The sequence below is a fragment of the Pleurodeles waltl genome, chromosome 5 (assembly GCF_031143425.1).
Source record: "Pleurodeles waltl isolate 20211129_DDA chromosome 5, aPleWal1.hap1.20221129, whole genome shotgun sequence".
Taxonomy (NCBI): Eukaryota; Metazoa; Chordata; class Amphibia; order Caudata; family Salamandridae; genus Pleurodeles; species Pleurodeles waltl.
Genome location: NC_090444.1, coordinates 851,580,551 through 851,597,805, shown reverse-complemented (window position 1 = coordinate 851,597,805; position 17,255 = coordinate 851,580,551). Strand labels below are relative to the sequence as shown.

At 40.4% G+C, this 17,255-nt stretch overlaps 1 protein-coding gene across 8 annotated transcripts in view; it reads left to right on the top strand.

The window, feature by feature from the left end:
* Positions 1–16,637, top strand: part of TAF5L (TATA-box binding protein associated factor 5 like) — a 522,668-nt gene extending 506,031 nt beyond the window's left edge. For 7 of the 8 annotated variants that reach the window (XM_069234935.1, XM_069234937.1, XM_069234938.1 and 4 more), the window contains one exon: positions 12,578–16,637. In XM_069234935.1, the coding sequence (XP_069091036.1) occupies positions 12,578–13,375 (798 nt within the window). In that variant the 3' untranslated portion in view covers positions 13,376–16,637. Of the gene's footprint in view, positions 1–4,466; positions 5,179–12,577 lie in introns of those variants that run through there. The other variant, XM_069234942.1, reaches the window with a different exon arrangement.
* Positions 16,638–17,255: the final 618 nt, after the last annotated feature.

The window sequence follows — 17,255 nt, the reverse complement described above, 5'->3', positions numbered from 1 at the left end:
AGAGTTACTATCTATACAGATAGCCAGTACGGATTTGGAATTGTTTATTTTGGTCAATTATGGTCGCAAAGAGGTTTCCTGCCCTCTACTGGTTCACCAGTGAGAAATGGTGGAAGAATAAAAGAGTTGCTGAATGCAATATAATTGCCTGAAGAAATTGCTGTGGTGAAATTCAGTGCACATCTAAAGTCACAGGACCATGTGTCGCTGGGAAATGGATATGGGGATCAAGTTGCAAGGTTTTGTGCATTGAACTGTATATCGTTCAAAGACAAGTGGGAATTGACGTTTGAAGAAGATACCACATGTACAAGTTACGCATTAAAGGTGATTGACACAATGGAAGAATTAAAAACTTTGCAAGGTAATATTGACAAGGACGAGAAAAGGTCATGGCTTAAAATTAAGTGTGTCCAGAGACAGGATGAACTATGGGTATCAGAAGGTCAGATGGTTCTGCCAAACAGTTTACTGTCACAAATGGCAAGATACGATCATGGTCAGGCACACATTGGGAGGGATTCCATGGTTCGTTTGTTTAAAATTGATTGGTTTAACCCCAAGTTTAGACAAGCAGCAGAAGCAGTATGCCATCGCTGTGTTATTTGTCATCAATTAAATGCAGGGAAAGAGACCGTGGTGAACTTGAGCCACGTTGGAAGAGCAGGAGGTCCATTCAGCAGAAAGCAGTTGGATGTAATTGAAATGCCTGTGTGTGGAGGTTTGAAATACGTGTTGTTGATAGTGTGCATTTCTAGTCACTGGATTGAAGCGTACCCTACAAGAAGGAAGATAGCCTCACAGTAGCAAAGCTGTTGCTTAGAGAGTTGATACCACGTTTCGGATTTCCGATCACTTTATAATCAGATAGGAGAACACACTTCAGTAATGAGGTGATTAAACTTTTGTGTGCAGCACTAAAATTAAGCAGAAGTTGCATTGTAGCTATCGCCCTGAAGCATCAGGACTAGTGGAGCAGATGAATGGTACTTTGAAATCAAGAATTGCCAAGAGTTGTGCAACTACGAATTTGACATGGCCATATGCACTGCCTTTGGTGTTGATGTCAATGAGAAACACATCTGACAGGAAGACAGGGCTGTCTCCTCACGAGATTCTTCTGGGCAGAGCAATAAGGTTGCCAGCAGTTCCAGCAAATGCACTTGTCAGTATTACAGATGATATGGTGTTGGAGTACTGCAAGGGTTTGGCTGATGTGGTTCACTCTTTCTCTCAGCAGGTGGAGGCCGCCACACTGCCACCAATTCACGATCCTGGGCACAACCTGAGAGCCGACAATTGGGTTGTTGTCCGCATGTGTGCAAGACCTGTTTAGAGTCTTGTTGGCGGGAACCGTACCAGGTGATCTTGACGACTACGACAACTGTAAAGTGTGCAGGAATCCTGAACTGGATTCACGCAAGACAAACAAAGAAAGTGGCAAGGAGAACCTGGAATCGAACAAGAACTTGTGTAAGATGGTTCTATTACCCCTGTAAGAGACGGAAGTGAAAAATTACAAGAGGGTGCTGGAGAATCAGCCTCAGCAGATGCAGCAGGGGAGCCTAGCACAGCAGGGGTTCTCCCAGAAGTAGACGATTCTGAGAAACAAACAGAGCAAGTGCCAGACCAAGAAGGGGAGTGAGTAGAGATAGACCAAAGCCAAAGTGATCTGACACCTCCTGATCCTGTTGCAGGTCCATCGAGAGAAAAAACAGTCGAAAAAGAGAAGGAGAAGAGTCCAATCTTGGAAAAATATTGATAGAAGGTTCGAGGAAAGGAAATAATTGACCTGAGTCACAAGTAGAGAAAAGGAAGGAAGTGGCTATTAATCAAACAATAGAGGAAGAAATAGATTACTACGAGAAAAGAAGCATTAAGTGAAGGAGAGTTTAAGTGGTGATCGAAAGTTGAAGAGAAAGAGAATAGCAAGTCGAAGATACGCAGGTCCTGAATGGGCATATGCAACTACAAACAAATGGCAACACAAGTTTGTATTTTTGTTTTGATAGGGAAGTTCCGAGTCAATATTTTGATGTAACCTGAAGATGAGTAAGGAATTGAACTGTTGAAATTAATCTTAGAATTATTTTGAGAAAAGAAACTGTCAAAAGCAAACTGGAAAATACATTGATAACCCGACTTGATCTGAAAAACCAGATGTGACAAGCTGCTAATCAATTTTGAGAAGGAAAGAGGGTTCCTGGATGCAAAACTGAACCGTTGAAAGAAGAATTGTCTATTTTTTATTTTTGCTGCACTTTTCTAAGTTATTTCTGCTTTCTAATTCTTTACAGATCATGGCTGAGTTCAGTAATCAGGATGGTGATGCTAAGCACTGTAAATATATCAGCATTGGATTGGCAATTATGTGTGGGATTTTGTTTATAGTAGTGATTGTGGGAATGTCTGTTCTTGACGCGAAAGGAGCCATCCATACCACTGCTTCTGAGACTACTTGGACTGAGGCTTTGGAGAAGTTTAAGTCAGATGAGAAATATTTGCATGATTATACTAATGCTCAAGGAGAACTTTCTTCTAACGTCTTCTATCGCTTGTTGAGTGAGTAGGTTGAGACGATGGATGCAAGGGATTGTCTAGTGTGTACACAAATTCCTTCATCAGTCGAGGAAGGAGTTACATACCATAGCCTTCCATTAACCTACGGGATAAATTGTAGTCTGCTACTAACAAGGTTCTATGACCAGGAGTATATTCAATATTTTTATTCCAATTATGAAGTAGTGTTTTTGTTTGTTCCTATCATTAGGTATCTGAGTAGAGTAGGTAGAGTAGCTAAGGACCATGACATAGTATTGGTTAGAGGATTCTTTGAGCTTAAACTAACCTTCGGGACTGCCTACGCTCACAAAAATAACTTAACATGCTTGCTTACACCTTTAGAGAAAAGCTTCTTAGGTCATACTGACGATAGGAGAAAAGCATTAAAAGTGAAGTTAGAAAAAGGTTTAGAGAATGATTATGCTTACACTGCAATTAAGACACAAGGGAAACTAGCTTTAGATGCATTACATGTAGGGAAGCTTTGTGTATATATAGGCCAAAATCGCGCACTGACACTTTATTTGTGGGTACGAGTGAATGTAGGAATGTGTTTCTGTTTCAGAGTAAATGGACTTTTATGCTGAATAGTCAGGACCTTGCGATTCCAGGTATCTACTATATTTGTGGACTTAATGCTTATTACCGTCTTCCAAGAGGATGGTATGGGACATGTTATTTGGGAGTAGTGTTCCCAAAGTGTTCCCAAAGATTTACCAGATAGCGGACTTCAAAAAGTTTCTGAAATTTACTGAATTACATCATAAGAGACAGAGGAAGGAGTCTTCTTCTGTGATAGTGGGAGATATATTTGGTGCTGAGATTCCATCACTGGGAGTCATCCTGAATTCGATCAAGTTTTGAAAGTTGTCTACTATTGTGGATAACGTGCTGACCAATTTTACAGGGGCTGTACTCCTGATGGATACTGAATTGGCTGCGGATAGAGCTATGACTCTTCAAAGTCGTCTTGCTTTAGATATCCTTCTAGCGAAGGACGAGTGGAGTTTGTAAAATGATTAACACTAGGCATTGTTGTTCGTACATTCCTAACAACAGTAAGGAGATAAGAGACTTAATTACTAACCTGACTAACTCTAGTAGTGACTTGAAGGAATTGAAGGAACCAGGTGTGTGGGAAAAGGTAGGGAAAGGATTTGCTTCAGTAGGAAATTAACTTAGCAGTATTTGGAATGGGGTACTACTAAAAATCATACAGGGAATATTGATTGTAATTGCTTGCATATTAGGAATATGGGATTATGAAAATGGTGTCAAAAGATTAAATTCAAAAGGCCTAAAAATAATCTGAGGAGGGAAGAACAAAACAGGAAAAGAATATATAGGGAAGATTTGAGAAGAAGACAATATGCTAAAGAAATAGAACTATAACATGGCAAGAGGGAAAGGTAGTGTGATGACATATTTAGTCATCAGAGGAGAGATTGTTAACACAAATGACTTAATTAGAAATTTATTAATGAGTGTTATGAATAATGAATTTGGTAGAAAATGAATAACGTAGAAAAATAATATGCACGTTTGAAATTGTGACCTAGAAGAATGACCACCAGAATTCACGAAATATACTAAATGAGTGATTAACATACATGAAGTATGGACAACGTATTAAAATTATGTAGTAATATGTCATATTGAGAGTTATAACCTATGTCTTGCAATAATTGTAGGCCTTAACTTAGCGAGTGTCTTGGTCTAGTCTTGCCAGGCCTCATGCAGAAAGCTGAATTTCTTAGCGTCTATATAGAAATATGCTGACGAGATGAACTGACCGTGAACTGCTCATTGTCTTAGTACATTTCATGAAAGCCGACGGACAGGAGACAAGGCTATAAGTAATGTAACATTTTTGTGTATAACATGTATGAGATGTTCTTTCCCAGGACTTGAACAATGAAGGCACTGACTGGAGAAGAAGATGCAACATTTTTTATACCTGATGAGCCGGATGATGAGGACATCTTAAAGCAGACCAATCAACGACATGTGAACTGTGAAATACTAGAATACATAGGTTTGGAATAGTACAACTATTGGATAGAGTCATAACTTGTGATTATTTGACCAGTTGGAAATTGGGGGATAGTCTGGGTAACTTCGATATAACAACGCAACAGAGAGACGAGAAGAGAGATGTGAGATTGGAGATGTTAGATGCTAAGAGAGCAAGACTATGAGATTGCAGAGATGATTTGAGATTCTGTCATTGGGCTCATACTCTTGCGAGCCTGATGTGATGCTGATCAACTGGTGACCTGAAGACGAAGACTGACTCTGTTGCTGATCCATACAGAGGATAAGTAGATATGACAATGTGACTGAATTATATTTTTGTGCTTTTTCTTTCTAGGCACCAACTGCTCTGTCTAAATAGCCTTCTTAGCTAGATGTTTTTCCCAAATTCTTGTTCTAAATTGTTTTTGCATGAAGTCCCACATGCTGATGCTAATCTGGGTTAGATGAGGTTTTCCTTATATACCTGACAGATTCAGAGATAAATGGTTGACAGGCTGTTTTGCTGAACTCTGTGATTAAAAAATATCTATTGCCTTTGTTTCTTCTGTGGACCTATGTTAATGCTTTAGAATATGCTTTGATGGAAGTTTTGATCAGATTATGTTTTTGGCGCCTTCTAATAAATTAATACGGATTTTGATTGAATTGCATTGAATTAATTCCTATTGTAACTATTAGGGAAATAAAATCACTAAAACAGATAACTGATTGTGTTTATTTATGACTTAAGGGTCATGGTGTGACATTTCATTGGTTCATTATTAATGATAACTAATGTTGAGTTTTGTGTATTGACCATTCGGAAGACCGACCATACCCTAGCTAGGATACTCCATGCAAATCAAAAGGTTCATCGACCTATGCGCATCCCCTTGTAAGTTTACTTATTAAGGACCAGGCGCGCAAACAGAAATAAGAGCAATTTTGCCAAAATTTTACATTGGTTCCATTTCAGTGGGGCCACACAGGAAATAGCACACAACCAGCGCATGTTTGATGCCAGCTATGAAATTGTGGAGGTACATTCTTTTACTTCACATGACGCTTGCGGATTTTACTTTACCAGATATTGATCCATAACTTTTCACTCACTCTTATGGGTCCAAAAACCATATGGAAAACACGGAGCCTCTTATGTTTTCAATAGTTTACCGGTGCTCTCGAGGAGGGCTAAACACCGGAAAAGGCATGATGTATGCATGCCTTACACTAATGAAAACAAACGGATTTTAAAAGGCAAGCCCACAAGCCAGTGAAAGTTACTGACGTAATATGGGCGTGGTTAAAGTCCCCCTCAAAGAGATTTGGCAAATACTCTGATGCCATAAGAGACACTAACCTTTTTTAAAAGTAGCCCACTCCTTCTGTAGGACCTCCCAAAATACTCCTGAGTTTCCTTTACACTCAGTATTCATTCCCAAGGTGACTATGTTCATGGTTCTGAGGCCCTGCATATCTTACAGGCATCTTGGACTCTATACTAAAACTGTTGGACAAAACGTCACTTAATTCTGATCATATGTTGGATAACATTTCCACTATCTTTCAGGTTGATCCAATTTAAGGAACTCTCACACACCTCTCCTCCTCTTGCTTCTGTTTGTTCCCAGTCATATAACACATGACGTGTCCCCAAGAGGCTGTTCAAGTGGGTGAAAACATAGGGTTAAAAGATGTCAAGGTGAAAATAAAGCAAAAAGAAAGCATACACTACCCAAGCAATTGTACCTCCTCGCTTTCATGGCTGGCGTCAGCCCAGTGGTTTGGGGGTCCCAAGACCATGTCCCTTATGCCGTTTGAGTCTACAGCAGTAAAATGTATGCGCTAGTTTCGCTGGGTTATTCTTTAACCTGTCCTTACCGTTGTGAATGCTTTGGGTTATTTTTTAAAGGAAGTGGGGCCGGTGCTGCAATTGTCTCGCTCAAAAATCAGTAGAAACACACACAGCCAGCGAGGATGGGAAGGTTGGCAGCGAGGCTGAAGCATTGTGCTCTAAAAGTACTTTTTAATACCTATGTACCTGTCTGCAGCTTTTCAGTCGCATTTGTAGTAATTATGCATACACTGCGGCATTTGTGGGGCTTTGCCACTGTTTAATGTGCTGAGAGCTGCAGTCTGTATGGATTAAGAAGGCCGTGCATGTGCATTTTTCCTGGGTGATCTGGACAGTGCTTTGCAACCCTGTCAAGTTTCCCAACTCTGTGCATGATAACTGGACAATGGTTTAGCAAGGGTGCCAGGGGCAGGCAAGAAAAATAATCCCTTCAAAAGCCTAGCTGCTGTATTTGTCATAAAACTCTGCAGTAATCCGAGTTCAAGGGGCTATCGAGGCCTCTAGGCCCAGGTGTCATTGCACCTGCTATACCGTTGATAACTACACACCTGTACCTGCTTCAAAGGTTTTTTTTCCTTGCATTCTGCGATTGTTGTCTTGTTTGCTTCACCAAAACAACCGAACTATAAGTCTGAGACTGAAGATGAAAAGCTTGGACTGGAGCCACCTAGTTTTGCATGGACTTGGTAAACTTAGCATCTCATTGCCTTGAAAAGGGGGCACTCACTATGACTTTAAAGGAGGGGACGGGAGAAGACTTTGTAACGGGAGCGAGGAATTTCAAGGGAGCATACAAATTAAGCTTTCGGAATTGCTTGGCTATTTTTGATGGGGTACACGCATGTAAAAAGGGAAACCGAACTTCTCTTTCAATTATAGGAGATGCATTGGATTTTCTAAATAGGTAGATAGGGATTTCGAGAGGGAGTGTGGATGGACATTTCAGTAAGGCGGCAGTGGGTGTGAGCTTTAAAGGATGAGACTGACTATAAGGACCTGCCTGTGGTGTGGGCAAGCTGGGCTCACGCCACCATTAAAGGGGCACAGGAAGCTGTCTATAATAAGATTGATTCTACCAACTGCAGCACTCCTTTCACTTCACTCGAACTAAGTTTAATAATGTTTGATGCTGGAGGCACTCTTTTTAACTCCTCTTAAAGCCCGCCAATAATTCACCAACAGTCCAGTCCCCTACCAACAACCCGAAACCTCCGTGACAGAACAGAGGTATGGGAGAGTCGGGAGTGGAGCAGAAATGTTTGTGTTTAGAGGCCAGTCACTGCTGTGATATATTCTGCCTGAGATACATTTCATGGGTATATTACCAAAGCAAGATTTTAAACTGCAGAGGGGCCCGATGAAATTCTGATTTTAGTACTGAAAAATGACACTACTGTGGGGGAAGAAATTGAGGCCTGTCTTTGTATATTGCTTTGACTCAGGCTCTATCCCCAACTCATGGAAGGTGAGTGCTATTATATTGCTTCACAAATAGAGAAGTAAAATAGATCTCTGGAAACTATTGGAAAATTGCCTTTCTGGATGCCGCTGGAAAGGTTTTTGCCAGGAATGTCTTGGATCACCTGTAGGCTTGGGCCTATAAAGCGATGACTTTCCCCTTGATCCCCTTGGAGCAATCCGGGTTTAGACCCAATTGTTCAGTTACAGACATATAATAGTATCACATACTATTTTAGATAAATATGTTTTTTTTTCGTTTTTTTTCTTCTAATTGTTTACACTACATTTATTGTTTTTGTTGTTTTTTTCCCCAACCACCTTCGATCGGGTTGACAGGCCTACTCTACAGTGTAAATTAGTATCACGTTGTATTCCGTTTAATGATTGCTCCTTATTAATCAACCTGGTGTAAAGTACTACTAGGGGATACAAAGGTCTTACTCTACGCAATGACACACCCGATGATTTAAGACAGCGTGGTTTGTTGGCACCAGTCTTATTTTGGGGCTGTGTGTGTGTCTCCACAACAGCTTTTGCTTTTGAATAATTTTGCACCAAAATAGGGATCTAATTCTTTTTACACTGTAATGTATGCTGATGATGTCATTTTATTTGACTTTACTTCTTTGTCTTCAAAGAAATCTGAAGGAATTGATCATTTATGCTGAAAAGCATTTTTTTAAAGATTAATATCTCCAAACCTAAGGTTTTAACTTTTGGTGCAGTGTAAAGAGATCCATCATGTAATTAGCACTTGGGCACAAAAAGCTACAGATTTTTCTTTGTATAACTTAGTCCCTCAATTTAGGTCATGTGTTGCACTTCACCAACTCGGGGAATGAAGCAGTTGTGAATGCGGGTTCTCTGCATCACTTTTAAAAATCCATGGGGGAAAGACCACTTCAATTATTTGCTACAAGTTTACAAAATGTAATTTATGTCCTCTCTACGTTATGCCCTAGAATATACACCTATTTTTAGTATTTGAGGGCAAGATCTGACAGAAATTGTGTAGCTTGAGCTCAGCAGTCCCATTACAAATAATTACATTAGAGTTGTGTCTTTCTAGCACCTATGCTCAAGCATTTGCCATTATACTTTGTTGGAGGTATACGTTTCTCCATGCACCAGTACCATCCTTAAGAGCCCTCCTGAGTGAAGAGTTGGTTAAGGGATCAGTCGATCAAATTACCTTGTTTAATAACCTAAAATGTGTGCTAGAACGCTTTAATTGTAATATGGAATTTCTTAAGACCTGGTCCCCTTGGCATTTGTAAGTATTTTTAAAAACTCAAACTGCCCATGTAAGTTTTTCTTAGGACACCGGACCTTTGTATTCATCTAAACATGTATAAAAGTTCACGCTCTGATATCTTGTTTGGTTTGGTTCAACCATACTTTTTCTACCAAATGTAACTGGGAGATGGAAGAGTCACTCTCCGGAATCGTTTACCTGTAATTTTTGGCAGGCAGGAAGTCAAAGTATGTTTTATTTGTTACATCTCTGCCCTGCTTTTTCGGATTTATAAAGTTTGTATCTTAATCTAATGATTATTAAATTCCATTTTAAAACTCCTCATGAATGGATTTCCCTTATTATACATGCCCCAAATGAAAAAGTCTGCTTTATGGTGTCAAGTATTCTTTTAGGAGATTCTTGTCAATATTTTACAAGTTTTGTTAATTTGAGTATGTTTAGCTTGTGTTTACTCTATGAAAAAAAGTCTGAAATAGTGTTTATTTTGCTTTATTGGGTATTACTTTGTAATAACTATGCTATATTGGTGCGCTCTGAGGTCTATATCATTTGTGAAATAAACTATTTGTTCTAATTTGTAGCTGTGTAGCATAGCAAAGGGCTTGTAAACATTTCACCATGTTGAGCTTTCCATGCACAACCAGCAGTCTTGATAGCCATTGTGTTTTTTTTTTTTTTAAGTGCACTGCAAATTTAGTCTTCCAGGCCCTAGTTAGGTACTTAAATGAGTGCCAGGTTGAGGGGCAGTCTGCAGTAGTTCGCAATTTTGGCTATCTCCGTTTCCCTGGTCACTCTAACACTTATCAACCATATATTGAGTTGCTAGTCAGGAGATTTCCCTCCCTACCACCTTGTTAGAGGAGAATGCTAGCTACTGGTTGAGAAATTATTTGGAGAAGAAGAGCCTCTGACGTATATGAAGTCTTTAAGCAGCTAGATTAACTAGCTTTAATTTTACCTGGGCCATGCCAGATTTGCTCTAGGGAACTTCGAAATACCAGTTCTAGCATCCTCTCAAACCTCACCCCATCACTACCTGAAACCCCACACCACATCAGTGCTTCATTTGGATCCCGTGTCTTAAAAGCCCTCCACCTCCAAAAATCCCACCACATTCTGTTCCCCTCCCACATTCCCTTCTCCGCTTAAACGATCCCCCAAATATGAACATACCTCTTCCAGCAAATGATCAACTAATTGATGGTTTTATCCTCACACTTCAACCCAGATATTCACTGTTGTCCCTTAGAAGTAAAAAAAAAAAAAAAGGGCAAACTCTGTGTCGAACCTCTCCACCCTATCTCAGCCATGCATCTGATCAGTTCCATCAGTGTTTCAAGACCATTGTTCATTAGTGTAGACCTTTCCTGTTACTAATCAAGGCCCATTTTCCACTAACCATCAAGACATACCTTAATGCTTAACGTCTGCCTTCTGACATTGCTTCCTCATATGGCACATATTACGGCAGTGACTTGTGACCTTTTGCCAGATAAGTATTTACTCGTTGGGGATCTGAAGATGAGGCCACTTTCCCATAAGCATCCTCCAGTGACAACGTGACTGTACGTCTTTCATGTGAAGCCTAAACCGATGACCCCATTCGTACCATACATTGTGCTCCTGCAAAATGTCAGTTACTTCCACTTTGTAATCACTACGGAGAGATCTTTAAACATCTGCACTCAAGTGACTTCACATTGTGAGTCTGTAGAAATGCAAGAGAGCTGTTCAGAATGGGAGAGGAGAGGTCCCAGGCTTGTTGAGGCCCGTGGGAGGGAAATTATGCTGTGCTAGTCGGTCAGAAGTGCCTACGGTAACCAGGCATCACAGATTTGCTTGGGCCTTTCCGCAGTCTATTGTGGCAGATTTCATTAAATTTGGCATATGTCCTGGTGTTCAGAAATGGGCAACTGAACTGAGACCAAGGCAAATTTCAGTGTCTTCCAGTACAGAATTAGTTAGCAGCCCCTAGCAGAAAACTATTTAGTTAGTACAGATGGTGCTGTCTGTAAAAGTTGGAATTCGTGCCACAATGTTTCTGATAGTGAGCAGTGTCGTCAGTATAATATGATATTTCCTTTTCTAAGTTCGTTCAATGTCCTGTATTATTTGTTTTTCAAAAGCTGCTCATCCTAGAGGTGGTTTAAGTGTGATAGTATGCTAGGGGTGCCAAATGATCCAGAAGCAGGTGAAGTAGCAGAAGTATGGAGATCCAGGGATGTGAACTTGCCTTCTAGAACCACACCCATTTCTCCATTCATGGTGGTTCGGGCGACTGAAACTGGGAAATTAGGGGTATGTTTCCGATTGTAATGGAATTGAGGACGACACTTACGGAATTTAAATTCCCAACCAACTGTGAGGGAAGGGGCGTTCCTTAGGCTTTTGAGTAAATACTAAAAAAATGTTTCTTACTAAGCATCATGGCCTGAAGAGATGGTGTCAGAAAAACTTAGCTGCTTCAATCATATTTACACAAGAATACACTTCCTTCACATAATGTACCTGTTCAATCTGCGAATCACTCAGGTGGCCCAAAACAGAAAGATAAATTTGCAACTCCTTTAACTCGAAATGCAAGCGTAAGTAGTTCAGGCATGTTTGGGGTCTTGGCATCTAATCGCTGCTGGCAGCATATGCAGAGAACATGAGCTGTAATTCACAAGTGCTGCATGCTAAGAAACCAAACTGCAATTTCATAAAATATATAACCTGGAAATTGCTGATGACTAGACTCGTGAGCAAGAAACTATTTAATTTTCACCTTCTTTTTTCACATAAGGGAATTGCGTTACGCTGCTGAGGGCAGGCGCTGTTATCCATGCACTGATGCATAAAAAAGTTACTTTGAGGCCGAAGAGATGTTTGATGGTGGGGACTAGGTACAGGATTGGGCACCTTGTTGCACTGTAATATCTCTCGCCAGTTGAGTGGGATGTTCTATAGTCCTATTCATCTGGAGAAGGACCAATACTCTCAAGTTTACCAGGTCCTTCCGTGAGCAGTTCATCCTGCTTAAGATTTCTTTGACATTCTGAAATTTGGAGTCCTTAATTTATAATGGAATAGAGAAGCTGAAAAGTACCCGATTTTAAATTAGAAATGTGCAGTACATGTATGACTTATACGTGGAATTGGCTAGCTTCAGAGCTTTGGAAGGGCTTGTGTCTTGAAAGTACTTGATGCCTTGGGTAAGACTATTGAGCTCCACTTGGCAGAAACTTAGGTGGTATTCACAGTTGACTACCAAAAACGTCTCTGGTCACCCAGCTGGTGGGTATTCTTTGTGTAACAAATGACATTTGCTAGTGTGCTTTATCTGAAGTTGTAAAAACGTTGAAATCCTTGTGATTTTATTTTGGTATTCACTACAAACTAATTAATTCATCCTTTTTCTTTCTTATTTTGTCTCTTTGCCTTAGGGTCAAGAGGATGACTCCTTGGGTACAGAGATGAAGATATTGAGAGGGCACAGTGGGCCAGTTTACAGCACCAGATTCATGTCTGATACTTCTGGGCTTTTGTCTTGCTCTGAAGATGCGTCAATTCGATACTGGAACCTGGAAACATTCACCAACACTGTGCTTTACCATGGACATGCTTACCCTGTCTGGGATATCGACATTAGCCCTTGTAGCCTATTTTTTGCCAGTGGCTCCCACGACCGTACAGCTAGGCTGTGGACATTTGATAGAACATATCCTCTTCGAATATATGCTGGCCACTTAGCGGACGTAGACTGCATTAAGTTTCATCCAAATTCTAACTACCTCGCCACTGGTTCAACGGACAAGACTGTAAGGCTGTGGAGTTCTCAACAAGGTAGCTCTGTACGCCTTTTCACGGGTCACCGTGGTCCTGTGATGTCCTTGGCATTCTCTCCCAGTGGAAAGTACTTGGCCTCAGCTGGGGAGGACCAGCGGCTAAAAGTGTGGGACTTGGCATCAGGCACCCTCTATAAGGAGCTGAGGGGGCACACTGACAATATTATCAGTCTCACTTTCAGCCCTGACAGCAGTTTGATTGCTTCGGCATCTATAGATAACTCTGTTAGGGTTTGGGATATTAGGAATACCCACTGTAATGCCTCTACAGACGGTTCATCCGGTGAGCTGGTAGGCATGTATACGGGGCAAATGAGCAACTTGCTGAGCGCACAGTTCATGGCTAGCAACCTGCTGTTGGTGGCTGGAATTGCACAAGAAAACTACAAACATTGAACATTGTTAGACATCAGGGCAAACTGGGTGCGGAATGACGAGGACATTCGAATGGAAATTGAGATATTGAAATCGTTGGTTGTTGAATGTATGTATTTTTATTTCAAAGACTAACAGACGACACCCCCAACCCCAGTTGCAGGCACAGTCTACAGTAGACTATAGAATCCTGCTCTTAGAAATTTTCAATGAAGAAAAGCACCCACGAATTTAATTAATATTTTTGCATAGGAATAGAATGGGATGTTTGTATTTTGATTTAGAGCATGTCTGCAAAAATGTGTGAGAATTCTTTTTTTTCAGTGTACCGTAAATGAGTGGAAATAATGCAAGACTGCCCTTGTTTATAATTCTATTTCAAGATAACTATTAACATCGCTCGCTTAATAAACAAGTTGCTGACGCTGATTGCTTAAAACGTTCAATATTCTCTTTACTGTTGTTCACACTTTAGCACTATGTATCAACTCTCCTATCTCATATATTTGCTCCCAAATGCATAGTGAAGGTCCCCGTCCTCAACGAAAGTGATAGTCACCAAGAGGTTTAGTCACCAGCTTCCTAAAGGCTGTATTTCCCTCCTTTGCTGTGAAAAGTTGTAACTTTTCAGATGTTAGCCATGGGGACGTAGCCGGCAACCTCCCCTAAAGATGGATAGCTTTTAGCTTGTATGTGGACCACCGGAACTTCTGGAATGGGGAGCTACAGCCACCTCTTCCAGACATGAAGAGTAGGAAATATAATCGGCAGAACGAAAAGTAGTGACAGGAATTTACTCTTCGCGACCCTCTTGAAAGCATTAGAACATCGGAGTCTTTAAGCTTTGACAAGCAAATGAGCCGCTTTGGTCTTAAAGAAGAAATGCAGCCACCTTCTTCCGCCAAACAATATGTGAAGGCTGACCTTCGTCGATCTGCTCCCTAAGTGAAGCCGGTCATCTAACAAGGCGCCGTGCCAGAGCTTGAGTACTAAGTATTTTAGACAATACAGTAACTCTTTTTAAGAATAAAATGCGCACAGAAAAAATGACAACTAATATCCTATTTTGAGCCCTGTAATCCCACCTATGAATTCTGCTGATGGTTTGAGAGCACTCAGTGTTGATCTTGAGGTTTATTTTATCACCAAACCCCTCCGTCATTATCGGACTGTACAGAACGGAGCGTAATGGGCTTTGTCCTTGTCAACGTGTAAAATTCATAAGTGATAATCTGCTGCTTCTCACACCAAGTTCATATTAATATTTCAAGCGCTTTTTAGGACGAGCATAGCAGCTCCCAATCTCTGTTTTTCCTACGTGTTGTTATTTATTTGGGCTTTTAACCACGCCCATCACTATTGCTTGTTCATCGGGTTTGCCCTTCAAAAATCCGTTGTTGTTATGGGTAAATGCTTTACGTTTGTCCCTCCTTGGGGCAGTTTGGCTACCGCCTTGGACATTGACCCTGTTAGGTGGCTAATTACACTTTTGCTGGTACGTTTGACTGCAAGCGCACTTCTTTTTTACTATTGTGTGCCTCCTTCACGCTCATGGGTTGGCGCTTTCAATCAGCTCCCTTATGTGCAACTGTATGAATTTTCAATTTATGTGGCAAGAAAAGTCGGGTTAGGAGTTTACAACGCTAATAGCTGTAACTCAAGCAAATGCGAGACCTATTGCTTTGCAAATGCTTGTTTAAATTACTTCTCGTTGCTCTTTCTGTAGGAGTTTTCACGCCTCTTGTCTAACCTGTTCCTATTATAAGGGCTACAAAAAGCACAGTCTATCTATGGTTCTCATAACTTGTGGTCTGCTGTATGAAATTTCGATTCATAAAAAGGGGTTGTAAACTGCGCACTGACTTTTTGCAAACCAGCGTTTTTAGTATTGTATCAGTTCACAAACCTCCACATCGTAGAGGGTCACAATCACACATAATTCAATGAGTATTGATTAATTAGGTTGCAAATTACACCTGTCTGCAACCACACTCTGCCCCCGTAGTGACCTCTGTCCAAAAACAATGACTGTAGGGTGAAAATTCATATTGGCTGTAGAGAGAAAGCGGTGTCCTTGAAACCTTCTTCATTGCTCAAACCTCCAGTCTATAATGTTTTTGTTAGAAGGAGCACCCTTAATGATATCAGAAAAGTGGGTGACTAGTGGTTGTAGTATGTTTTTTCCAGAATTTTAAATCATTCCGGTTGTAAATTGAGTCTAAAAACTGGCTTACAAATATTCGTTGAAGATCAGAAGATCTTCACCCATCTGAAACTGAGAATATAATGTTAGGATAGATGTCCCTTGGCTGTAGAATGTAACACACTTGAACTTTGTGAATCGTATAAATTGACTTCGGGGTACATTGAAGGGAGCTTAGAAGGAAACTGGTCCTAGACTTAGTACCACTGTTTCAGAAACTGACAACTTGATAAGTGAGTAATATTAGCTTTGTTCTGCCATATCAGCATCTAGTGGTATAAAAGAGATGTGTTACCTCTCCGCTAAGCAGCGCTGCCTGTTGAAATAACGATTTACATAGTATTTTATGATAGCCTACGTGACTTCATTGTGAAGAACTCGTTCCATCGCTCACTCTTCCCTTGTGCTCTTGAGGTCACATTTACTATGGAACATTTGCAGCGACTTGGTTTTACAACGCTTTCATAACAATACATATTAATTTACAACACATGCAATAACTTCACATGCGTTGTAAATTAATATACCATTAAAAAAGGATTATAAAAGACTGTCGCTGAAAATGATCCCTCTGAAGATCTACATCTCATTGCGATTTTGGTATATTTAATCAATATAACACAACTCCTAGGTGTCTTACATTTTAAATGGTTATTGGCCGGGAGAGGAAGCTGGGTTAGTGCTGTCCTTTTCAAAAGGGAAAAAGCTGTGCCAGAGAGCTTAATCCAGAGTGGAATTTTTATTAGGCTCTGCTTCAGAAGAAAAGGGTGTCCCCATGCAGGCTAGTGACATCCTATGAGATTACAAAACGAGAGGAGTCGCGAAACTAAAGCGCACAGAAATAAAGAAGAAACATCTGTGTTATTCCTAATGAATAAAACAGAGTTCGAGTGGACTGGCCCTGCCACTGTGTCAACCCAACAACTGGTCCTGGCAGTGCCACCACGAAGCAGGGTGTTTAATATAATATAATTTCATTAAAAAATGCTGCGATGTTAATGAAAATGTTAGAGCATTTTTTAAAGTACATTTAATTACGATGTAATAATCTGCGATGCAAATAAACGCAATGTACTTGAAGCTGAGTTTGTTTGCGCCGTTAATGACTCTGGTGCCTCAGAATGATTCACTCTAAATACCACATTAGTGACGGATTCATCAGTTATCGATTAATAGGTAATTAGGCTGCATTGTCAAGCTGTGTGTTTTCCTACTATTTCTGAAGCTAATTTCCATTTGACTGAAAATACATAATTAAGCTGAGAAATATCTGTTGGTAAATTGAAATGTAATGTTTTATTTCTGTTGTTCATTCGCTCTCACATTATTTTTCACGCTTAATCATTCATATAACTTCCCAGAAGTTGCACACTTTTAACAATAACCGGTTTTGCATTGTGCGCAGTAACTGCCAGACAAAGAGAATCAGCCCTGTTTAGTGTTGTGCTTCGTCAAGATCCACAAGAATCACGTTACCATCATAGAGAATTGACATGTGTTATATTTATATGTCTTACCTGCCTTTTCATCTCCTGCTGCAAAGCTTCATCATCGGACAGGAGGAAGGCTGAGTCGCAGTTTTGTATTTGTCTTGGGCACAATTCAATAATAGCACGTGTGAGCTGGTGAGATTTGGGCTTCACATCTTTATTTCAGTGTCCGTTTTGGTTGGCATAAAGAGCTATACTGTCAAGAATG